Source organism: Hylobates moloch, unplaced genomic scaffold (assembly GCF_009828535.3).
Source record: "Hylobates moloch isolate HMO894 unplaced genomic scaffold, HMol_V3 SCAFFOLD_16, whole genome shotgun sequence".
Classification (NCBI taxonomy): Eukaryota; Metazoa; Chordata; class Mammalia; order Primates; family Hylobatidae; genus Hylobates; species Hylobates moloch.
This window is the reverse complement of record NW_026652291.1, coordinates 29643995-29670498: the sequence shown is the minus strand read 5'-3', so window position 1 is coordinate 29670498 and position 26504 is coordinate 29643995. Positions and strand designations below refer to the sequence as shown.

General features: G+C 36.6%; 1 protein-coding gene across 13 annotated transcripts in view; it reads left to right on the top strand.

Moving 5' to 3' along the window:
• The window catches only part of TTLL5 (tubulin tyrosine ligase like 5), a 292965-nt gene that overhangs the window by 78026 nt on the left and 188435 nt on the right, over positions 1 to 26504 (top strand). For 9 of the 13 annotated variants that reach the window (XM_058429488.1, XM_058429490.1, XM_058429486.1 and 6 more), the window contains 5 exons: positions 6035 to 6148; positions 6433 to 6524; positions 13837 to 13899; positions 18448 to 18486; positions 26254 to 26411. In XM_058429488.1, the coding sequence (XP_058285471.1) occupies positions 6035 to 6148; positions 6433 to 6524; positions 13837 to 13899; positions 18448 to 18486; positions 26254 to 26411 (466 nt within the window). The remainder of the gene's footprint in view (positions 1 to 6034; positions 6149 to 6432; positions 6525 to 13836; positions 13900 to 18447; positions 18487 to 26253; positions 26412 to 26504) is intronic. The other 4 variants (XM_032134813.2, XM_032134809.2, XM_032134810.2 and 1 more) reach the window with 1 other exon arrangement.

Here is a 26504-nt window from a genome sequence, read left to right as displayed (position 1 = left end):
GAGGGTTTTGACTTGTTACCCAGGTTGGTCTGGAACTCCTGAGCTCAAGCGATCTGCCGGCCTCGGCCCTCCCAAAGTGCTGGGATTGCAGGCATGGGCCACCATGCCTGGCCTTTGATATGTAATTCTAATCTTAATTTCTCATTATCAATTTTAATTCCATTACATCTAGTTGCATTGCTTGAATTACCATAGGTTGTAATAGGCTTGTTGGAGAGCAAGACCTCTCTTTAGTAGTAATGTATCTAAACACTTGCTTATGTGACATAAAGCCTTTCTGGCTTTATTCAGCCAGCTTTATACATGTTGAATTCTTTGACTTTTATTGTACTTTGCAATGTTCTATTTTGTCATTGTCTTTCTGTTAACGAAGCACTCTTAACTTCACAGTATTTTCATTGGAGCTAAGTAAAAAAAAAAATTTCTCTGTTCTGACCGGTTAGACTGTGTCAAGCTTTCCTTTTCTGTTGCTGTCAGATTGTGAATTCTCTTAGTCCTTTGCCCTTTTTCTGCCTTTTCCTTTTTAAACCATTATCTCTATATTTCTCCTTTCTCTTTAATGTCTATGGTTCAAGTTTTCCACTCACCAGAAATTGTATGGCATGGTACTGTGGAAAGAATATGGACTTTTACAGTCTGATAGACCTGGATTCAAATTTGAGCTCTGCCAAAAACTAGCAATTAGACCTTTGGGCAAGTTCTCTTACCTCTCTGAGGCTCAATTCCCACATCTGTCACATGGGGATAATAATATATACCTGAAGTTATGGTGAGGGAGAAATGATAAAATTGAGGTAAAATATTCAGGGTGTTAGACATGTAGTTTACACTAAGAAGATTTACTCCCCTTCACACTTTGAGTCTTTTGATTTTCCCATTGTCAAGATCTCTTGTTATTTTGATATTCACCTGTTTGTAGTCATGTTTTTCACATTTGCCATCATCCACAAATGCTATTTTTGTTTTTCCTTCCAGATGTTAATGAAGATTCTAAATAATGCTTAGTTAATACCCATTCCAGAAATCACTTTCTAACTTGATTCACTGCTATTTGTCGTACAGTTACGTTGTTTTCAGTTTTTGTTGATGTGTTATATTCTGGCACTAACCCCCAACTGGAAATATGAAATTTTCTCAAATGCTTCTCTAAAATCCAAAGACATTTAATATATTGCTATAGTTCCCCTTTTAAAAATCTTGTCCTAAAAATCAAACTTTTAAAGCATGTTTTAAAATAAAGCATTCTCCATACTATTATTCATAAGCCCATTATCCTCTAAATTATTAGGGATTTTTTCCTTTTAATATTTGTTCCATTATTTTACTAGGGATTCAAGTTAAGTTTACCAGGCAGTAACCACCAGGAGCATACTTCTTACATTTTTGAAGATTAGTACCTCATTTGGTTTTTTTCTAATCTGGTACCTCCTCAGTTCTTCATGATTTTTCAAACATAATTGTAAGTGGTTTGGGTAAGTTTTGTTTGTTTGTTTTTAAAGCCAATTTCCTTAATAACAAGATGCATGTCTCTCAGACCTGCTGGCTTACATTTATTCCAAATTTCTAGATGCTGTTACACAAGCCTACTTACTTTCTCCCCTCTACCCACCAATTTCAAAGTATACCCTTGATTATCAGTATGTTTAAACCTTTTCTTAGAAGCCATTTTTTTTGTCCCATTTCCACTCAGATTTATTTATGTGGTCTTTTCCGTTTGTTTTCTTTCATTCCATAGCATTCATTTTGCTTTTAAACTTGATTTTACCTTTTGTTTTTTAGATGGTAAAATGTATCACATATAAATTGAGCTATTTCTAGTTTCTTTGCTTTTAATGAAGAATTCCAAACCTTGTAAAACTGCATTGGGAGATTTTTATTCTTTGCATGTGTTCTCTGTCAAGCAAATTTTATTTTTGCCCCTCAATTATGATATATTCTTAGGATATCTTGCCATTTTTCCCCATTCCACATTTTGTTAAGTTCTTCTCATCACTGGTACTTCCCAGCTTTTTTTAGGCTGAGAGTCATTTTCTGATTCAACATCTGTTTCTTACTGCTTTGACTGAGTGGAGACTGATGGTTCCTTGTCTCATTAATTTCACATTTTCAGCCAGTTGTTCCCTAGCAATAATGGTTAGATATGTAAGGTTTCTTCTCTGGGAAGATTTCTGAATCGTAAGTTGTACTATTGGTAAATTTATCTTTGGTGCATGTTGCATGGCAGAATTCTTAACTCGACAGTAATTTGACAGTTTATAATTTATCTGAGCACTGGATATCTAAATCATGTATCTTTTAGCCAGAGGCAATGGTTCTCCTCTCTAAGTTCAGAGGACCCTTATTTCCTTAGTACATTCAGTCAACTCATGGGAATATGTGGATTTATTATATCAACCACCCAGAGAATGTAGTTGATGTGCCCAAAGGCAAAACTGCAGAATGACTTGCAGAATGACGTTTTGCTCTTGTTTTTGATAGTCTTGGTGGCCTTTCAAATCAGTCTGATTCCTTTTTTTTTTTTTTACCTTTGCTTTGTTTTTAATGTCCAAGTGTGTCTCCTTGACACTCATAAGCATTTATTTTCTTTTTTTCTGTCCATCTCATGCTTTCTTCTTCCCTTCTCTCTTTCTCTACCTTTTCTTTCACCTGTGTCTATAATTCAGGTCACAGAATTATGGACCTTTCTCAGAGCTCTTAAATACACCAACTAGAAGCACAGACCTGAATTCCCACATGCCTCTACCCGAGCCCAAACGTTCACAAATAATGTACACAGTAGCTAGACCTAGAATTATAGGCTACAGCGAAGGAGTGGTTGTGAATGTATATGGGAGACAACTCTTTGAAAGTGATTGGCAGAGAAGTTTTAAGAGTTTTGGGTGCTAATTCATTGGTTACAGAAACCACACTAGGTTAGTAGGAGAAGGTTGCCACATCATTATCTCAATTTCTAGAAGCCAGGAATATTAAAAAACCATTAAAAACAATACCCAGGAATTGGAAGTTCTCATTAGATGTCATTCAATAGTGATTTGACCCCTGTTCTTTTAAATACAGCCATGCATTCCTTAATCTGTTTAATAGTTAATAACTTTTTAAGTACTTTTAATTAACCTTTGATATAGCTTTTAGTTTATCAACCTTCTAAGTAACATTCTTTTTGTTCTTAAATGCTTAATAAAAATACCTATTTTTATTATATCATTTAAATGAATGCTTGTTTCTTACTCTCTCTTTACGTAATTTGAGATTTGAGGCCCTTAAATAGTGTCATGTAAGAAAGCTGCTTAACTTTAGAGGACTAACTGCCAGTGGCTTTATTGTTTTGTTTTGGTTTGTTTTGTTTTGCTTTTGAGACAGAGTTTTGCTCTTGTCACCCAGGCTGGAGTGCAATGGGGCAATCTTGGCTCAGTGCAACTTCCGCTTCCAGGGTCTAAGCAATTCTCTTGCCTCAGCCTCTCACATAGCTGAGACCACAGGCATGTGCCACCACGCCCAGCTAATTTTGTGTATTGTGTATTTGAGTAGAGACGAGGTTTCATCATGTTGGCCATGGTTGGTCTCGAACTCCTGACCTCAGGTGATCCACCCGCCTTGGCCTCCCAAAGTGCTGGGATTATAGGTGTGAGCCACCACACCAGGCTTTGCCGGTGGCTTTATGATCAGAGACATGCTGTGATGGGTGAACTAGGTAAGTATTTTTTGGCAAACAATAAGTAGTGTGTGATCACGAGAAAAGTCATCAAACTATCCATTTAATATTTTTGGCTTTTTCCAAATTATACATTAAATAAGCGTTCACACTTTTTAAAGATTTATAAACAATGGTTATATTATTTATATTTGTTTCCTTCCTAAATCTTTCAACTTTCCCCTATAAACCCTCTCATTTTAACATCTACTGTTTAATTTATTCCCAGAGATTGAGGAAGTAAAAATATTTCCCAAAATCCTTCTGCAAAGTTTACTTCTAGCCATGATTGATGTCAGCACTTTCACGTATTTGTTTGTTCAACCAATATTTCTTGATTGACTTCATGCCAAGTACAGTGTATTGTTCTGGATGTTGAAGATACCACAGTAAAAGCCCCTGCACTTCACATGTTGCTTACATCTGTTGATTTCATGGTTTTCTTGATATAGATATCCATCATGGAGTTGCCGATCAGAAAATTTAGCTTTTATAACTCCCATGCTAGCTTTGGAGATTTGTTAGTTGGTCTCTCCTGTGTCCAAAGATAAAACCATCCATGGTTGGTGACTCGTGTACATGAATATATTAGTCTGTTCAGGCTGCCATAACAAAATGCCATAGGCTGGGTGGCTTAAACAACAGAAATTTATTTCTCACAGTCCGAAGGCTGAAAAGTCCAAGGTGCTGGCAAGGTGGGCTTCATTCTGAGGCTTTTTTCTGTTGGCTTGTAGGTCTCCATTTTATTGTATGCTCACATGGCCTCCTCTTTGTACACACACTAGCTGGGGTCTGGGGTAGAGAGAGTGAGATCAAACTCTCTGGCATCTCTTCTTTTTTTTTTTTTTTTTTTGGGAGACAGAGTCTTGCTCTGTTGCCCAGGCTGGAGTGCAGTGGCGTGATCTCAGCTCACTGCACGCTCCGCCTCCCGGGATCATGCCATTCTCCTGCCTTGGCCTCCTGAGTAGCTGGGACTACAGGCGCCTGCCACCACGCCCAGCTAATTTTTTGTATTTTTAGTCGAGACGGGGTTTCACCATGTTAGCCAGGATGGTCTCAATCTCCTGACCTTGTGATCTGCCCACCTCGGCCTCCCAAAGTGCTGGGATTACAGGCATAAGCCACCGCGCCCAGCCACCATCTCTTCTTATAAGGACACTAATCCCATTACACCAGGGCCCCACTCTCATGACTTCATCTGACTTTAATTACCTTCCAAAAGCCCCATCTCCAAATGCTGTCATATTGGAGGTTAGGACTTCAACATGAGAAGTTTTGAGAGAAACCAACATTCAGTCCATAACAACGGATGTTGCTAAAAAGGCCAAAAGTTAGTTACCACAATGCCTTTGAATAGATATTCTACAAATAGAGAAAGACAAATAATACCTCGTGACAATGGGGCTGCTGCTCTCTGGTTGAAGTTACTTCTAAGAATCAAGAGGACAATTTGCACTCATGTGGGCTAATTCTTTCTTACTTTTTGTACTTGGCAGATTTGTCTTATTTTTGTCTATCACTTCATCTATTTCAATAATAGTGTATTATTATGCTTTTATACTGACTTCCTTTTTTACCTTTCTATTTCTCCACTCGCATAAAATCAAAATCACTGAAAACTTGTATTTTCAGATGACCTCCCTTATCACCATGTAGAAGCTGAAATAGCCGAGATCCTCTTCTGGGATCAGTGATGGACAGGGCCCATTTGGCGCCTTCTTGGAGTACCCAGGGTAGTCACTCTTGTTCCAGGCCTCTTGAAGTCCAGCAACCACAGTGATAGCCTTTTGGCCACAGCTCTTTTTTGTGTTACTGATGATTCCCATCTCAATATTTCCCCCTCAAATTGTAAAACATTTCACAGCCCAACTTTTTCATTTGTGATATAATAGATTGTTCCTTGGTTTTGTGTCTTATGTCTCGGTTCTCTTAATTCTTCATCTCCTGTGCTAGAAAGAATATACTCACTGAAATAAATACACATTATTTTTCTATTGAGGGCATCTTCAGATTTTTCCATATCCTTGAAATATTGGATGTGCTCTAAAACCAAGGTTTGGGTTAAATACTAGCTTAGAAAGTCACGTGGACCTCATTCTTCTCTTTTCTCTCTCAACCCATAGTGTTCTTTTACTGTTCTGTTTTCTCCTCTTGCCTTTGAGTTTTTTAGCTTTCGTCTGTTTTCCAGTGTTCCAGGCTGAGATTAATTACAGAAAGTGGGCTGTGAATTTGAGCTTATAAATCTTAGGAAAGATAATGATGTTGAGGGAATGAACAGAGGGTAATGAGGAATAATGAAAACTTAAAAAATTTTTTTTACTATTTTCATTTTCTTCTCCTTAGCGTTGCCGTCCACTGTCTGCCAGTGATGCGGAAATGAAAAACCTCGTGGGCTCAGCCCGGGAGAAAGGGCCAGGGAAGTTGGGTGGTTCTGTGCTTGGTCTGTCAATGGAGGAGGTAAAGATAAGTTCATTTTAGGCTTTTGTGGGTTAACACAGGGTTTAGTGAAAATTAATGAGTGATTGATAATATTCATGACAACAAACTCATGTCCTACATTGAAAAGAGAAAGATTCAAGATGGGAGAAATGTTTTCTCAGGGAAGAACATTTTAAATGGAATTAATTTCTCCCTTCATGCTGCTTTCATATTCTTGGGTCATAACTATCTTCCTTTGTCCTATAGCCACATGGACTCCAATTTTCAAAATAGGTACTCATTTTATCTTATTTTTCATCTAGATCAAAGTTTTACGGAGGGTGAAGGAGGAGAATGATCGGAGAGGTGGATTTATTCGCATATTTCCTACATCTGAGACATGGGAAATATATGGGTGAGGTGACTACCTTTTTTTGTTGTTGTTCTTTACCTGAGGTCCATAGAAATAGATTAATTGTGATACACTGTCATCACTGCTCCCCCGATGATGCTTTTCTTATTTTGTTTGTTTATTTATAATATAAATATTATCCAAGCTGAGAACTAGATTATTGACAGTAATTTAATATACCTGTGTATTATTTCTCCCTTTTAATCCTCTGCCTCCCTCCTAACTAGCTTCCTATCCCAGGGTTAGACACTGTCCTAAACTTTGTGTTTATCATTACCTTGATTTGAAAAAAAAATTGTTCTATCTATACGTGTGTCTAAGCAATATACTGTTTTATTGAGATCTAGTTTACATGCAGTAAAATGCATCTATTTTAAATGTACAATTTGAAGATGATTTTTGGCAACAGTAGGCACCAGTTTAACCACTGCTACTACCACAATGAAGATATAAAATATTTCCATCACCCTCATAGCCCTCTTTATCCCCTTTTATATTCAATCCTCCACATGACCCCGGGCTTCAGACATTATGACCTGCCTTCTGTCATTACAGTTTTTCTACAGTTCCACATAAATGGAATCATACAGTATGTACTCTTTTGTATCTGGACTCTTTTGTTCAGCGTAGTGTTTTTCATATTCATATGTGTTGGTTTATGAAGAATAGTTCATTATTATTATTATTATATACTATGTCATTGCTTGAATATACCAGAATTTGTTGAATATACCAGAATGTACCACTCATCTTTTGTAGAACATTTGGGTTGTGTTCAGTTATGGTCTCTTTTGAAGAAAGCTACTGTGACCATTCATATACAATTCCCAGCACCTTTAAAATCTCTTTTCGTCATTTTCAGGCTTACATTTTTCTGATGAGAAGCATACAGCAATTATTGTCTTTGTTCTGCTATGCATAATGTCTTTTTTTCTCAGCTTGCTTTTAGGATTGTCTCTTTATAACTCATTTCCTCTTTTCTTTCTTTTTTTTTTTTTTTTTTTGGAGACAGGGTCTCTCTTTGTTGCCCAGACTGGAATGCAGTGGCACAATCTTGGCTTACTGCAACCTCGGCTTCCTGGGCTCCACTTCAAGCTATCCTGCCACCTCAGCCTGCCAGGTAGCTAGGACTACAGGTACATGCCAACGTGCGTGACTCATTTTTGTATTTTTTTGTAGAGATGGGGTCTCCCCATGTTGCCCAAGCTGGTCTTGAACTCCTGGGCTCAAGTGATCCATCTGCCTCGGCCTCCCAAAGTGCTGAGATTATAGGCGTGAGACACTGTGCTTGGCCACAGCTGATTTTCAACAGTTTGATTATGATGTGCCTTGGTGTCATTTTCTTCGTGTTTCTTGTGCTCGGGATTCATTGAGCTTCTTCATCTATGGGCTTATAATTTTATTCAAATTTGGAAAACTGTTGGCCTTTATTTCTTCAAATTTTTTTTCTAATTTTCTCCTTTCCTGTCTTCTTTTGGGACTCTGGTTACATGTTAACTTGATATATATTTTACCACAAATCTGGCTGTGCTCATGTTTTTTCAGACTTTTTTTTCTCGCTTTCCTTAATTTGGGATGGTTTTGTATTTCCGTGTGTCTCTAAGGTCATTCATCATTTTGTCTGCAGTGCCTAATCCTCTATTAATTCTACCCAGTGAAATTTTCAGATATTTTATTTTTCATCAGTTTCTGTGTCTCCTTTTTCTCTTTTTCATTATGTTCATGATTTCCTTTACATTTTTGTTTACATGTTATAATATTTATAATAAATGTTTTAAAATATCTTTTTCTGTTATCTGTCATTTTGGGGTCTGTTTCTATTGACTGATTTTCCTCATGTTTATGGGTCACATTTTTGTTTCTTCACATGTATAGTAATTTTTTTAATTGAATGCTAGACATTGCAGATGTTATATTGTTGAGTGTTTAGATTTTATTGCCTTCTTTAAACCCTTTTGAATTTTTTTTTTTTTTTTTTTTTAGTCAGGCACTTAAGTTACTTGTAGATCAGCTTATCTTTTTCAGGCTAATTTTTAAGCATTGTTATGGTTTGTTTATAGTAGCTTTTTGTCTAGATCCAGGTTAGCTCCTCCACTAAAGAGTCTTTTGAGGTGTCTGTTAAATTACCCCCACGTTCAATGAGATCTTTTCATTCTGTCTGGTGGGAACTCAATTTGCAACCTCATGTGAGCTCTGGGAATTATTCAGCTTACACCTTACCTTCTCCTTAATTTGTTCTTTATCCTGATAGTTGCACTTTGCTCAGCCTTGTGGACGTTCACCCTATACCTAAGCAGATTTGTATTCACTCAAACATTCAAGGGGTCCCTCGTGATGATTTTTGGATATCTTCTTCTGCAAAACTTCTTCTCCAGGACATTGCTCTGAAAATTCTAGCCACTCCCTAGAAATTAGATTTCTGTTACCTCTTTTCAGAGACAGTTGAGCTCTATTTGCATTTCCTCTCTTTCTACAAAGTCTGGAAATTGCCTTTAGGCAGAAATGTAGGGCGATTGTACTTCGTGTATTTCCCTCTGTCAGAGATCACAGTCCTGTGCTGCCAGTTGTTTAATGTCTGAAAACAGTTATTTCAAATAACTTGTAAATTTTTCTAGCTGTTTATGGTAGGTGAGCGTGTCCTGTAACAGTTATCCTCTCATGTATAGAAGCAGAATTCTATTGTTTTGTTTGAATCACTTTTAAACTTTTTCTTAAAAAAAAAAAGACATGTTCTATGTATTCTTGCTTTTTTCATTCAGCATTTTGTAATTCAGGTTCATGTTACATATAGTTACAGTTCACTTTTTTCAATGCTTTTATATTTACTGTGTGCTTTTATTGCTGTTAATTTTTCTGTTCTCCTGTTGAGGATTTGACTTCTTTCTGGTCTTTTGCTGTTAAGGACAGCTGTGGTGCAGATATTCTTGTATGTGTCTGCTGGGCATGCATCTAGGAGTGGAATTACTGGGCCTTAAAATATGTGAGCCAGTAAATGGCTTGGTGTCACTCATTTCAGATCCGTTGCTGAAGTTTTTGTATAGGCTCAGTGCCTTAAAACATGTGAATGTTAAGCTTTAAAAGGTGATGCTTTAGGAAAAAAGATAAAGCTAAATTGTTTTCCAGAGTGACTATGTAAACTATCAGCAATGCATAAGAGAGTCTGTTGATCTGTATCTTCTCCAGTTGCAGTACTGTCAGACTTCTTAATTTTTGTCAATCTAGTGGGAGTACAATATCTTATTTTGGTCTTGATTGGCGTTTCTATGATTTCTAGTAAGGTTGGCACTCTTTGTACTTGTTTATAGGCAACACACTTTCTTCCTCTGGTGACTGCATTTTCACCTAGTTGGGATGTTCATGGTTCTAAGTATAGAGGTAGAGCTTAGAGGAATAAAAGAAAAAGCCATTTTTTAAAATTTGCTTGCTTGTTTTGAAAACCTAGCTGTTCACAGAGAAATCGTCCTTTTATCTTTTAAAATATGCTATTCATGTAGTTATACCTTATGAAGACCTAGGAGTTCAACAGAAAAATATTACGTGGGTTTTCTTGAAAATTATATATGTATGTATATCTTTTGAAATGTTTTTTAAAGAATTTGAATTTTTGCATTTCCTAGAAACCATATCTTTTAATTAATGAAAGGGGGACCCTTTACTTTTGAGTATTTCAAGATATAAGAACTTACTTTGAGTATCCTTTTCTATGGAATCAATTACAAATGATCTTGAGGTCTCTTAAGGAAGTCCAACAATGATACCTTTCTTTACTAGGTTGGTTTTGAACTAGTTGAGGAATAAAACAAGGACTAAAATAGATAGAAACCAATATACTGTAGTTTTTACTGATAAAGTCTAGGTTGGGGGAATTGATTATAACTGTCTACAAGCAAATGCACTTCCTGTTGAGCTTCCGAATCGGACAGACTTATATTCCTATTGTAAGCAAGGTTGGTCTGAGCCATGTATGGGGAGTGCTGACCCTATAGGAGCAGTAGAGGATATGTATTTCCTAAGTGGGGATTAGCTCCCAGGAGAAAAAAGAGAGGTGCTCAGTGCATCATTTTCTGTTTATTTTTCCTAAATTACCAATCACGTTGGTAAGTTACTCTAACTCTCTTGGTACATTCTCAGAAAAGAGGCTCAATTAATATTAATTGAACTGCCTTTACATAGAATGTGGGAGGTATGTTTATCTACTAACAAATATGCTATTTTATTAGTACATATATATTATCAACAAATGTCTACACTATACTTGGTTCTTTGGTGTATAAAATAAATATTCGTTGGGATCCCTGTCAGTTGAGAATTCAACAGTATGTTTATGGAAAATTACTTACACATATAATAAGAATAGCTTTATTACTTTATTCCTAATAATATTCTTAATCTTAGTAATAAGAATAGCTCATATTTGTATAGCTTTTTGTAATTTTAATGTACTTTGTATACTTCATTATTTCACTCACATTTTAATGACAGGGACACTAAGACTCAGTAAAACAATGTGACTTGTCCATAACCACACAGTGAGACTTGGGTCAGATATTCTGATCTAGATCCTACTTTTTTCCTGCTGCATCATACAGCTTTCCTAGAACAAAAAGTTTGCTCTGTAGGCACAGGTTATGAAAGGTCCTTAGGCATACAGTAAAGACATGGTAGGGTGTATCAGGGAAGGCTTTGTATAGCAGGGCGGACTTGACCTGCTTTTTGAAGGGTGTAGTACAGTAGAAAACTGCTTATCAGCAGAGGATTATCAGCGGAGGATACCTTCCAAGAGCCCCTGTGGATGCCTGAAACTGTGGACAGTACCAAACAGTTGACCCTTAAGCAACATGGATTTGAAGTAAAATTATATATGGATTTTCTTGTACCTCTGCCACCCCGAGACAGCAACTAGATCTTCTTCCTCCTCCTTATGATTTTCTTAATACATTTTATTTTCTCTAGCTTACTTTATTGTAAGAATACAGTATGTAATACATATAACATGCAAAATATGTGTTAATCCACTTTTTGTGTTATTGATAAGGCTTCTGGTAAACAGTAGGCTATTGGCAATTAACTTTTTGGGGAAGCATAAGTTATATGCGGATTTTTGACTCTGTGGCGGGGCCAGTGCCCCTAAACCCCACATTGTTCAAGGGTCAACTATATATACTATGTTTTTTACTATATATGTACCCATGATAAAGTTAAATTTATTAATTAGGCACAGTAAGATATTAATAGTAACTACTAATAAAATACAGCAGTTAAAACAATATTCTGTAATACAAGTTATGTGAATGTGGCCTCTTAAATATCTTATTGTTCTGTACTTACTCTTCCTTTTGTGATGATGTGAGATGGTACAGTGAGATGAGATGAAGTGAGGTGAACGCCATAGGCATTGTGACGTGGTGTTAGGCTGCTGTTGACCTTCTGTATTCCTGAATGTGTGTAAGCATCCCTTATTTGCAGTAAATGGCTTGGTGTCACTCATTTCAGATCCCTTGCTGAAGTCTTTATATGGGCTCAGTGCTTTCTGGTGTGACACACTGCTGTCACTTGCTCATGTCTTCCACCCCAAAATGTAATGTCTTTTCCACCTGAGCACTTATCATGCACTGTGGCCATCACTTTTGCAGTCTGAGGTGTGACAGCAAAACTAGCATGAATTTCTTTCTTCTTCTTCATGATGTCATGGATAGAAAATTTGTTTTTATTTTAGCAGCTCCAGCATATGATTTCTTTTTCCTTAAGTCAAGAACTTTTACCATTTCACTGAAAGGAAGCACTTTAGAGTTCTCTTTGGCATATGCCGATTGCCAGCCTCACTACTCTTGTCTTTTGGGGCCATTATTAAGTAAAATAAGGATTCTTTGAACACAAGCACTGCTAAGTGATTCATGGGCCTGGAGTGTCTACAGTGCAGAGACGCTGGACAAAGGGATGATCCACATTCCTGGTGGGAAAGAGCAGAATGCATGAGATTTCATCACGCTCCTCAGGACAGTGAATAATTTAAAATTTATGAGTTATCGCTGGAATTTTCCATGTAATATTTTCAGTCTTTCGTTTACTGTGGGTAACTGAAACATGAGGGAGGACCACTGTATAGATGTAGAGGAGATATAGGGAGAAGATAACCAGTCAGAGGCAAAAGATCAGTGGGAAGTGTGAGAGTGTTACTGGAAAGGGGTCCCGATCCAGACCCCAAGAGAGGGTTCTTGGATCTTGTACAAGAAAGAATTCCGGTGAGTCCATAAGGTAAAGTGAAAGCAAATTTATTAACAAAGTAAAGGAATGAAAGAATGGCTGCTCCATAGGCAGAGCAGCACCGAGGGCTGCTGGTTGCCCCTTTTTATGGTTATTTCTTGATTGTATGCTAAACAAGGGGTGGTTATTCATGCCTCTCCTTTTTAGACCATATAGGGTAACTTCTTGACATTGCCATGGCATTTGTAAACTGTCATGGTGCTGGTGGGAGTGTAGCAGTGAGGACAACCATTGTTCCTCTTGCTGCCATCTTGGTTTTGGTGGGTTTTAGCCAGCTTCTGTACTGCGACCTGTTTTATCAGCAAGGTCTTTATGACCTGTATCTTGTACAGACCTCCTGTCTCATCCTGTGACTTAGAATTCCTAACCATCTGGAAATGCAGCCCGGTAGGCCTCAGCCTCATTTTACCCAGCCCCTGTTCAAGATGGAGTTGCTCTGGTTCGAATGCCTCTGACAAGAAGATTCTAAGGAGACTTGGCTGACCGTACTGCATGATCCGTGTTGGGCAACTGTGTGGAGAAAGTGTGAATGAATTGATGTTACGGATGATCCAACTTTTGAAAGTTTGGAAGAGAAAGTATTTGCCTTTAGCAGTAGACATCAAGGAGCCACTGAAAGCTCTTAATTTGGGGAATAACATGATTGAAGCAGTCTCTTATCTACATTTTTAGGCCCTTTATGCGTCTCCTATTCCCAGTTTCATTTGACCTATATATAAATTTTTGTTAATTTTTCTTTTATCTTTCAGTCTTATTTTCTGAATTTAGTATATTGCCTATTATTAATCCAAGAAATGCTGGTTTTTCTTTCTGTTTTCTAAATTAAATCCCCCTTTTCCATATTCTTTTTATTCTATTTGTTTCTATTCTAGTATCTTACAATTTAAATTTGAGCAACTATCTTTTCCTTTGCTACTTTACAAACAGTATATTTCTTTAAAAACAGTATGTAAGTACCCCTGTTACTTCTGTGCTTGATTCATGGTTGTATTTCTATATTTTCCTCTTGAACTAGCTTAAGAAATAACCAGTTTCTTTCTTTGCCTTTCAGGTCCTACCTCGAGCATAAGACCTCAATGAACTATATGCTGGCAACACGCCTCTTCCAGGACAGGTAGAGATTTGCTAAACTTTAAATTTAGGACTAGATCACAAGATTAAAAGAAAGTACATGTCAAAGAAGGAAAGAGACCTTATAAAAGTCTTTATGTAAAATCTCTGCTAGAAAAAAAAGTCCTGTAGAAAGCACGCTATCATGACTCATTTTTCCAGAATTTATCATGAACTCCCAGCACTTTGTAACATTTCCAAAAGACAAAAATTTAACTATAAAGATCTTTGAGCAATTTTAACAGATGTCTTAAACTTTATTCTTCTTTAAGGAAGGCCTTTACTCAGTGCCATTATACTTTAGATGCAGTTTTAATAGACACGATTATCTGTTTTTCTAGACCAGAAGATATTAGAATTATCAGATTGGAAAAAGTGGAGGGGAGGTAATTCGTAAAATAAATACACTGAAACTTTTATAAGAAATGACAACTGATAATCTCAATACAAGGGAAAATAGAAGGAAATGATGGAAAACAGACATTGGAATTTAAATAGCACAGCAATCAGGGCTGCTTAGTCCCACATACTTTTGTAGCCCCTGAAACATAATTGCATTGCAGTACAGTTCATTAATTGATCATCAAAATAAGGCACCCTAGTTATTTAGAGAAACCTACATTATTTTGAGGATATATGTACTTTTTTGAAGGATTCTTAAAATAAATACCCATGTTTTAACCATCTGCAATTTCATGATCTAGTATCAGGAAATACATGGGATTTGCAATTTGTCTCTGTAAATTTGTGGTAATTACGATTGATTAAGTAATCACATTGTGTAGATTCTAAAGAAAGAGATCTTTGGATTTACATAGAAGACAGAATCTCATTTCTTTATATATATAAAACCTGTGGGTTTTTCCTCCCCTCTATGAAAACTTTTACAAGGTTTATTTTATCTTTAGAGTTTAGATACTTTACCAGGATGTGTTCTGATACGTCATGTTTCATTATTTTAGTTATGCGGTGAGTGCGGCCTTTCAGTCTTTCAGCTGTGGGAAGTATTTCCCTTATCCTTTCTTTTCTCTCCTTGTGGAATTCCTGTTAGATAAATTTTGGCTATAACCTCCATATTTCTTTACTGTTTTTAAACTTTTGGTTTTGCCTCTTAGCTTTAAATTCTTGGAGATTTCTTGGATTTTGTCTTCCAAAACTAAATTGATCTTCAACCATATCTATATTGTTATTTATTTCCCACACAGGATAGGAGTGTTTAATTTAGTTTTTTATTTTGGCAAGTGTGTTTTTAATATACAAGAACTATTTTTGCTTTTCGATTAGTTTTAGTATTTCATGGATGTAATGTCTTTTCAGATCTCTATTTTAGATTGTTTAAAGTTCCTTTCTGTTTTTTGCATTATTTTAATTCTTCTGGATTAGTTGTATTTATTCATCTTATTCTTTCTAGTTTTAACTTTTATATATCTGCAAATGTATGGTGATCTTTGTCCAGTCATATTTAGAAGTAATGAACTGTTTGCTTAAGACAGGTAGTTTGCTTCACAGGTTATATAGGTCTGTTTCTGAACTGACATGGACACTGTGCTTGAGGCTGGATCTTTCTATACTCGAATTTCCCAGGAAGGGGAAGGAGGGCAGAGTAGGCATTCTGGGGACCACTGCATTAGCCAAAATGAGGAGGTATCTGCCTAGGAGTAGCAAAAAATAAACAATTTGAGATATAATAATATATGTGCCTCTTTGTTAACATATTAAATAGTAAGACCTAGCAGCAGGTCTAATACCTACCGTAATTTCAAAGAATGATAAATATTGACAGTATTTCAAAATGGTTGTAACAATTCTAAAGTAATATGAAAAAAGATGCATTATTTCTTTTGGTAATGAAGTCACATTAATCCACTACTGTGGATAGTTTCCTACATTTATATGGAGGAAATGCTAAATTTCAATTAGAGCATGTAAGTTTTTTTCTATCCAAGTTTGTATATTCCCTGCATTCTTTCTTGAGGCCCCAGTTAATAGCTCCTGCTTATGAAGCATTCTAAAAACTTGGATTAAAAAAACATAATTTTCCCTGTTTAGCTAAGAAAAACGCTCATGATCTACCCATGCTTACCTTTTTGGCCTAAACGTCACTTTTTCACACCAACTGATGGCCATTTCTACTTGCTCTTTTATACATCCTTATTCTTACAAACTCCTCTTCTTTTGGAATGGCCTTCAATCCATCCCTAAATTCTTCTAGCTTTGTCCTTCCTCCACTATCCTAGATTGGGAAGAGGTACTCCCAGCCCTTCTTTTATCCCTCAGTTTAATTTAGATTCCCAGATTGTATAATTGCCTGTTTACTAATTTGTACTTTCCAGGTTGGCTCTTAAGAATAGGTACTTTGTTATGTTCATCTTTGTCAGTATTAAGAACCTACCACGTGGTAGGCACACACACGGAAACATGCATTGAAAAAAATGAGAGTGTGTTTGTAGCAAGTCCTAGTATCTTCCAGTAAATCTGTTCTCTCATCAATCTGAATAGATGTTTTCCTTCTTGCAGATCCAATTAATTTTGTTATTGTTAGAACCACTTTCAAACTAACTCTCTACTCGTTTCTTTTAGGTTAATTTTGACTACCTTCCTTACCTTCTTGAGTCCTCCCCAACCTACCCACCCTGTTCTGGCAAACAGTATCTTACATACTGTCTTACACTATGGCAGTAGCTTTAACCCTGGCTTATGTCCCAGCCACCCCACCCCACCCCCACCCAGAGTGAATTATTGGTACTTACTAAAAGCTGCCCAGGTAATTATAATGTGAAGTCATGATTGCAAATTACTGGAGAAAACCATTATCTGGGTGAAAAACTTAAAATCATTTTGAGACTTTCTGATGATTACCTGACAATATCAGGACATTAACATGGATAGAAAACATGGGAAAGGAAAGACAAAACATCTTGGTGAAAACTTTTCACTGGATTTTTCTTTACATATCATCTACATTGCATTTGTCTCTTTACAAAAAAAAATCAAAACACGTTATGTGACTCTATATAATATTTTTGAAGTGACAAAATTTTAGAATGGAGAACAAATTAGTGGGGCAGGGTTTAGGAGGTATGGGTAGTTATAAAAGGGCAACATATGGGATCTTCATGGTGATATAATCATTGAGTATCTTTTCTGTGGTGGGTACATGAACCTACACAGGCAATACAAGTGTACTGAATTAAATACACATGTACATAAATGAGTACAAGTAAAACTGGTGACTTTTTAAAAAATTTTTTTGAGACAGTGTCTCACTCTGTTGCCCAGGCTGGAGTACACGGGTGCAATCTCAGCTCACTGCAACCTCCTCCTGGGTTCAAGTGATTCTCCTGCCTCAGCCTGTGGAGCAGCTGGGATTACGGGCTCACGACACCACACCTGGCTAATTTTTTGTATTTTGTAGTAGACACAGGGTTTTGCCATGTTGGCCAAGCTGGTCTCGAACTCCTGGCCTCAAGTAATCCACCCACCTCAGCCTCCCAAAGTGCTAGAATAAGAGGTGTGAGCCACTGCCCAGCTGGAAATTTTTTAAGAGGGTTAAATGAAAGGAAATTGGATGAGAGTGTTTTAAAAGAAAAACAAAAGCCTATTATAACATGAATAGCACTCAATTTCTGTGGTTAGAGCCCAGTCCTAGTTTAGAGACAATGGAGAGTATCTTTTTTCAGTAGAGGTTTTTTTGTTGTTGTTGTTTTGTTTTTTTGAGACGGAGTCTCGCTCTGTTGCCCAGGGTGGAGTGCAGTGGCATGATCTTGGCTCACTTCAACCTCTGCTTCCCAGGTTCAAGCAATTCTCCTGCCTCAGCCTCCCAAGTAGCTGGGATTACAGGTGCACGCTACCATGCCTGGCTGATTTTTTGTATTTTAGTAGAGACAGGGTTTCACCGTGTTGCCCAGGCTGGTCTCGACCTCCTGAGCTCAGGCAATCCCCCTGCTTCGGCCTCCCAAAGTGCTAGGATTACAGATGTGAGCCAATGTGCCTGGCCTTTTAATAGAGATTTTTTTTTTAATTGTGGAAAATATATTTCTGATGAGCATCCCTTTTGGACCCCATGAGAATTGAGCTTGGTTTCTTTTCCTAAAACAGTTCAATGAAAGTAGAAAGAGCACTGCAGTTTGAGACCTAAGCCAGGGGCTCAGATGTAAGCCCTTTAAGTTCTGGCCATGGCAGGTCAAAAAATTATTTTATCCTGCTCCTTTCTGTAAATGGGCTAATAGCCTTCTTCACATGGTTGTTATGATGAATAAGCAGTTTGCTTTGTAAATAGATAAACAAGTACGAATAATTATTATAATTTTTCTCTATAATTTGTCCTCTCTCTTTTGTTTTTTATTGATGTCCCTCCAGCTCATAGCACTCTACTCTTTTATGAGAATGTTCTCAATTTATCTGTCTGCTTTTCCGCAAAGATGCCCTCCTTGGCCTAGTTTCATGTTGAATTTCTGTATTAAAAATTTCTGGAGTGCATGTGTGTGTGTGAACTCAAGAGAGACTATCTGAATAGCATTCTCTAACGCGGTTGTCCTTTCTGCTTCTGTAGGGGAAACCCAAGAAGAAGCTTATTGACAGGAAGAACACGGTAATTGACTTTTAAAAGTTGAGAAATTCTTTCCATGTGCATAATGTGTGACCGTGCACAGACTAAGCATAATACCTTATATAACCATTTTTAGTTTGATTCAGCTCGAATAGTAACAAAAATTTTTTCTATCAAAAAAGTGTTTTGTGGCCACTTTTTACAAGCTAAGTTTGAGATTTACTTCACTGTAACTACAGGTATACCATTCTAACTGAAGATGGTATTCTCATTTAGCTGTGTGAGAGAGAGTATTAATGAGATTTTGAAACTACTGTCATGTTAGATTCAAGTAAGAGTTTGTATTTTGGCCTTGACATACCTGAGGCACACAGCTCTGTGCCTCATGGTACAGAAGAGAACCTGTTTCTAGTTTGCCACAGAACTGAAAGCATACAAAACACCTGTGGACTTTCATTTAGGCAGAGAGTCCTTTAAAGCATAAATCTAATTTTTCTTTAAAGAAGGAATAGATTATGATTGCCATTTAGTTAAGGGAAAACTGAGGTAAATCAAGTTTGTAGCTTGTTTCCAAATAGAAAGTCGCACTTGGTGTATAAGTTTTCTCCAGTTTTGAGTCAAGAAATATGCTTCCTATAACATACTGCTGTTAACTTGGAAATTGAGAAAAAAGAAAAAAACTTAAACATTAAGAATATATGAAGAGCACTGAGTTCTGTTCTTCGTTTTTTGGCACTCATTTTATATTGCCATCAATAGGGATTTTGGGCTCTGTAGAGGTGTAAGCAGATGCAAGCTGGCATATGATAGACCATATGCTGGAGCATGAAACAAGTCCTAATGTATTTAAAAGGATTAAAATGATACAGAGTATGTTCTTTGGCCACAATAGAATTGAATGTCAATAACAATAGAAAATCTTCACATATTTGGGAATTAAACATTTCTAAATAATCCATGGGTCAAAGAAGAAATCATGAGGAAAATTAGAAAATACTTTGAACTGAATGATACTAAAAATATGTCAAGATATGTACGCTACAGCTAAAGTAGTGCTTTGGGGGAAATTATAAGTTTAAATGCTTACCTTAGAAAACTGCGGACTGAGATCACTGTTCTAATGTTTGTTTTAAGGAACTGAAAAAAGTAGAGTAACTCCAAAGTAAGTGGAAAAAAGGAAAGGCAGAAATCAAATAAAAAACAAACAATAAAGAACGTTAACAAAATCCAAAGTGTGTTCATTGATAAGGTAGCATAATTGATAAACCCTTAGGTAGACTGATCTAGAATAAAGAGAAAGGACACTAATTACCAATATCATCAGATAGAAAAGAGAGGATTTCACTATAGATTCAACAGACATAAAGTAGGTGCTAAGGTGCGGAAAAAGGATATTAAGGCAATATTATTAGCAACTTTATTCCACTACTTTGACAACTTAGATGAAATGACAATTCTTTGTGGTGGCGGGAAAGTTGGGGGCAACACCCAAACTGATACCAGCTGAAGTAGAAATTTTTTTTTTCTTTTCTTTTTTATTTTGTTATTATACTTTAGGTTTTAGGGTACATGTGCACAATGTGCAGGTTTGTTACATATGTATACATGTGCCATGTTGGTTTGCTGCACCCATTAACTCATCATTTAGCATTAGGTATATCTCCTAATGCTGTCCCTCCCCTCTCCCCCCACCCCACAACAGTCCCCGGAGTGTGATGTTCCCCTTCCTGTGTCCATGAGTTCTCATTGTTCAATTCCTACCTATGAGTGAGAACATGCGGTGTTTGGTTTTTTGTCCTTACGATAGTTTACTGAGAATGATGTTTTCCAGTTTCATCCATGTCCCTACAAAGGACATGAACTCATCTTTTTTATGGCTGCATAGTATTCCATGGTATATATGTGCCACATTTTCTTAATCCAGTCTATCGTTGTTGGACATTTGGGTTGGTTCCAAGTCTTTGCTATTGTGAATAGTGCTGCAGTAAACATACGTGTGCATGTGTCTTTATAGCAGCGTGATTTATAGTCCTTTGGGTATATACCCAGTAATGGGATGGCTGGGTCAAATGGTATTTCTAGTTCTAGATCCCAGAGGAATTGTCACACTGACTTCCACAATGGTTGAACTAGTTTACAGTCCCACCAACAATGTAAAAGTGTTCCTATTTCTCCACATCCTCTCCAGCACCTGTTGTTTCCATCAGAGTGAACAGGCAACCTACAGAATGGGAGAAAATTTTTGCAACCTACTCATCTGACAAAGGGCTAATATCCAGAATCTACAATGAACTCAAACAAATTTACAAGAAAAAAACAAACAGCCCCATCAAAAAGTGGGCGAAGGACAAGAACAGACACTTCTCAAAAGAAGACATTTATGCAGCCAAAAAACACATGAAAAAATGTTCATCATCACTGGCCATCAGAGAAATGCAAATCAAAACCACAACGAGATACCATCTCACACCAGTTAGAATGGCCATCATTAAAAAGTGAAGTAGAAATTTTGAAAAGCCCTGTATCTGTTGAGAAAATTGAAATTGTCATGAAAAACAATGGAGAAAACTCCAGGCTCACTGGTTTCACTATTGAATTCTGTCAAGCATTTGAGGAATAATAACACCAATCTTATACAGATTCTTTTAAGAATATAGGAAGGGATACTTCCCAGTTCATTTTATGATGCCAGCATAACTATGATTCCAAAACCTGACAAAGACATTAAAATAGAAGAAGAGAAAATTACAGGCTAATATCCTTCCTGAACATAGACACAAAATTTCTTAATATTAGCAAATCTAATCTGCCAGTATAAAAAGGATAATACATATGACTGAGATTTTCCCCAGTATTGCAAGGTTGGCTTAACATTTGAAAATTAGTCATTGAAATTCACCATATTAATTACAGGGGAAAAACTAGATTATCATTTCATTAGATACCCCAAAAAAGCAACTGATGAAATTCAACACATATTTATGAGAAAAGCTCAGCAAATCAGAAATAGAAGGAAACTTCTTTAATTTGATAAAGGCCTTATATGAAAAACCTATTGCTATCATCATATTCAGTAAAATATTAAAGGCTTTTTCCGTATGATTTGTAACAGGGCAAGATGTCCACTCATACCACTTTTATTCACGTTGTACATTAGTATAGTAAGGCAAGGCAGAGAAAAAAGAAATGCACACAGATTGGAAAGGAGGAAGTAAAATGTCTATTTTTGGATGACGTGATCAGGTTAGTAGAAAATCCTAAGGCATCTATAACTACAAGAACACAGAAGTGAACTTAACAAGGTCTTAGAATACAAGATCGACATACTAAAATCGATTGTATCTTAATGTACTAGTAGTAAATAATTGGAAAATGAAATTTTAAATTATATTTACAACAGCATTTGAAAATATGAAATACTTAGGAATAAATTTAACAAAACATGTTCAATACCTATACAGTAAAAACTATTAAATATTACTGAAAGAAATTAAAGAAGACCTAAATAAATGGAAAGATATGCCATATTTGTTGATTAGAAGAATTAATATAGTTAAAATAGCCATTTTCCTCAAATTGATATAAAGATCCAGTGCAGTCTCAATCATTATTCTGGTGGACTTTTTAAAAGAAACAGACCAACATTTAAAAATTTATATTCAAATACAAAGGACTCAGAATATCCAAAGTAATATTGAAAAAGACTTAACGTACTTGACCTAAATACTGTAATTCTGCAGTATTCAAGATATTGGCCAACTGATCACACTGAAACAGAATAGGAAGCGCAGAAATAGACCCATATTTATATGGTCAAAGTAATCCAATGGTGAAAGGAAATTAGTTTTTAAAAATGAGGATGGAACAACTGAATATCGTATTTTTTAAAATGAACCCCAACCGCTGTTTCCCATAGAAATTAGAGTTGATTCATAGATATAAAAACTATTACTATAAAACTTATTGAAGAAAACATAATATCTTTGTGACTTTGGGCTTGGCAGTATTTTTAGACATCACACAGAAAGCAATAAAAAACAAATAATGTTATATTTTCTCAAGATTAAAAACTTCATTATAAGATACTCTTAGGAAAATGATTTGGCAAGCCACTGACTGAGTGGAAATATGCATCAAACATATCTGTCAAAGGATTGATATCTAGGAACTATCAAGAACTCCTACAACTCAATAATAAAAAGACCATCAACCCAATTACAAAAGGGTAAAATATTTGAACAGACATTTCAAAAGGAAGATATATGAGTAGTCAATATGCTTATGAAAATGTGCTTAACAACATTAGTTATCAGGGAATTACAAATTAAAACCACGTTATACCACTGAACATCTAGCAGAATGGCTGATACTATACTGACAATACTAAATGGCGGTAAGGATGTGGAACTAACAGAACTGTGATGAATTGTCGTTGACAGCATAAACTGGTACAGGCAGTTTAGGAAGAAACTGGCAGTTTGTTAGAAATATACAAATTTCACTTGGAGATCTACACAGAAGAAATAAACATAATCACAAAATGGCTTGTACAAATACGTTCATAGTAGCTTTATTTGTAATGCTCCAAAACAGGAAACAACCTAAGTGTCTGGCAAGACAGCAGATAACTGTGGGTTATTCAGACAGTGACCTACTGCTCAGAAATAAAATGGGATGAATACTGACATACACAAGAGTGAATCTCAAAAGCATACTGAATGAAAGAACCCTTATACAAAACAGTTCATACTGTATGGTTTCATTTTATGAAATTCTAGAACAGGCAAAAGTAATACATGATGAAAAATTCACAACAGTGATTGCCTTTAGGACGTTTGGGAAGGATTGACTGGATAGGAGTGGGAAGGGGCATGAGAACTTCTGAGGTGATAATAATGTTGAGAGTTTAGGTTATATAGCTCTAGGCATTTGTCAGAACTCATTAAGTGGACATTTAATATTTGCATATGTCACTGTACGTAACTTTTAGCTTACCCAACACAGTTCTATAAAACAATTATTGAACTCTAGATAGTAATGATATGCATGTTGAAATGTTTATGAGCAAAATGCACTGATGTCTCTAACTTTGAATTGCTTTAAAAATTAGATTGATGGATGGATAGAGGGATGTATGATTGGATGTATACATGACGAAACAAAATATAGTAAAATGTTAATTGTAGAAACTAGGTGGTAGGTAGGTATATGGTTGTTCACTGTACAGTTCTTTAAACTTTTATTTAAATATTAAAAAAAAAAATGTTGGGGCCTGGGCACGGTGGCTCGCACCTGTAATCCCAGCACTTAGGGAGGCTGAGGCGGGTGGGTCACGAGGTCAGAAGATCAAGACCATCCTGGCTAATACGGTGAAACCCCATCTCTACTAAAAATACAAAAAATTAGCCAGGTATGGTGGCACCTGCCTGTAGTCCCAGCTACCTGGGAGGCTGAGGCAGGAGAATTGCTTGAACCCAGGAGGCAGAGGTTGCAGTGAATCGAGATGGCGCCACTGCACTCCAGCCTGGGCGACAGAGCGAGACTCCGTCTCAAAATAAATAAATAAATAAATAAATAAATAAATAAATAAATAAATAAATAAATAAATAGTTGGAAAAAGTAAATGAAAAAGACGTAGCTAAAAGATATCCAACTCATTTTTAGGAAATTCAATTGTTTGTTAATTAAACAATATTTATGACAAGTCAGTTGTGTGCTGGACAGTCTCATAAGCATCTAGGATACAACGATAGAAGACAAACATGGTCCTTGCCCTCATAGAACTATTATTCTGGCTTATCAGATTCACATTTTACCCAGCATTCCCTATCCTCTACCCCTTGTACTATTTAGGATTTATCTGTTTATCCAGGGTCTCTTAATTCCTTGTTGTTATTTTAAAACATCTTTAGAGAAAGAGATTTGTAGTAGTTTCTCCCTATCTGTGAGCTTTTAGCGTTCATGTTTTCAGAAGTTTATTTTTTGAGTTTTTGTTGATAAAAAGAAATCTTTTTTTCCTAAAGAATGGAGTTCTTGACAATGTAGACAGTATAATGTAGACAACATAAACTCTTGTTTATATAATGAACAGTGGTTCATGAACGTAAATGCTGGGCTTTAACTTATTAGGGTGTTGAATTAACTTCCACTCATTTAATTAGGATGACCTCAAACATTAAATTGTCTCCAATCACATTAAGTTTTTAAGAGACATGTCTTTGGAGAGAGAGTTTGTGTGTTTATGAGATAACGATGTTGGTGTTAAGCTGTGCCCATGTTTGTCCATACAGTTATCAAATTTGACCAAGTTTAAAAAAAATACAAAATTGACCAAGTTAGCCAGACATTATTAAATAAATGGTTTAAATGATTTTATCTTTCTATCAGATTTATTTTCTTTATTATTGAATTGGCTAAAAGTTTATTTCTATAGCTCTCTCTCTCTGTGTGTGTGTGTGTGTGTGTGTGTGTGTGTGTGTGTGTGTGTATGTGTACTCTTTGGGACTCTGATAAAATACATTGGAACTATTTTTAAAGTTCATTGATTTGCTTCCCATTTCTGCTCCCAGTGCCAGGACCTTCCTGTTTTTGGCTCTGTGTCCTACTCTGGAGAGAAGGCCTCCAAAAGACTTACCGTCCACCCAGAAATCCCTATCGGAAAGGTCCTAAATAGACCAAATGACACAGCCTTTTTATTATACTCAGAGACTGAAAACTCCCAGAGGAGTTAGGATGATTTCTTGACCTCAAAGGGAACACACTTTGAGTTCTAGAGAGTTCAGAGCCAACCAATTAGATTTGGCGTTTGAGCGTAGAGAGTTGGCTACATGCTTTCAGTCACTGATGTAGATACTGCTTTTCTGACTCGGTGACCCAGGGCCCTCTCTTTGGTGACTTGGTTATAGCTGCCTCTCTTGTATTTTGCTCAGTCCTTGTCTAGACTGGGCCTCCTATCAGTCACTCCCTGATTTGTGATTTGTGTTACTTTAATGCCTAATGTAGCTGATGCCAGCCCCCTTTCCACATCCCATTTCTCATTCTTGACCTGGCGTATTTAGCCTTGTCCTATCTCTGCTGTCTTCCCTTGTCTGTGCCTCTGACTAACTCCTGACCTGTACTTAACGCCTGTAAAGTCCCTGCCACCTTGCTCCACCTTCTCCTGTATATAATCAGGATCTTAAAGGAGGGTAGGTGCCTTGGCATTTCCTCATGTTGGGATGCTTGAGACTTGGTGAGTCCCTAGGGCTTGGTGACTTTTCACTAAGACACTTCTATGTGTCTCAGTCAACTTGGTGCTCCCTCACATATTCACAGATCATCAGCCTTCGTTCCCCTCATCTGAACCTCTGCTAAATCTATATTGTTTATATTTTATATACATTGAAAAGAATATTTATAAAATGCTGAGTAAGTTATAATGGGTAGAAATGAAACAAACACCATTGGCCACCACTCAACTTAAGAATTAAGATGTTGTCATTTTTAAGGTATAAAGTATTTTAAGGTATAAGGTGTTGGGTGGCACTTTATAATCCCTGCAGTAAAGTAATAATCAGTATCACTGAACACTTAAAGGTCTTAAACATTGTCTTTTGCCGCATGTTTTTTTCAGAACATTAGTAAATTCAAATGGGTCACTAGTGAGGTTTTAACGTAGATTCTAGTGTTCCTCTTTATCTGTCAAACTTTGAGAATTCACTTGAATTACCATGTCCCGTATGTCAGCATTACGGAATTCTGGGAGCTTAGCCTTGGAATGAAGGAGAGAACTTTCTGAAGGCCGTAGCTACCATGTTGCTTTTCCCCTAGAATGAGTGCTGATGGAGCGCCGGAATTGAAGATAGAGAGTCTGAATTCAAAGGCCAAGCTGCATGCTGCGCTTTACGAGAGGAAGCTCCTGTCTCTGGAGGTGCGAAAACGTAGACGACGGAGTAGCAGATTGAGGGCAATGAGGCCAAAATACCCAGGTACCTGCTGGTGAGCTTTCACCAAACTCCCTTATCTGGATCCTGCCAGACTGAGTTAACCAGCTGCTTACTCAGTATTTCATGAGTCAGAAT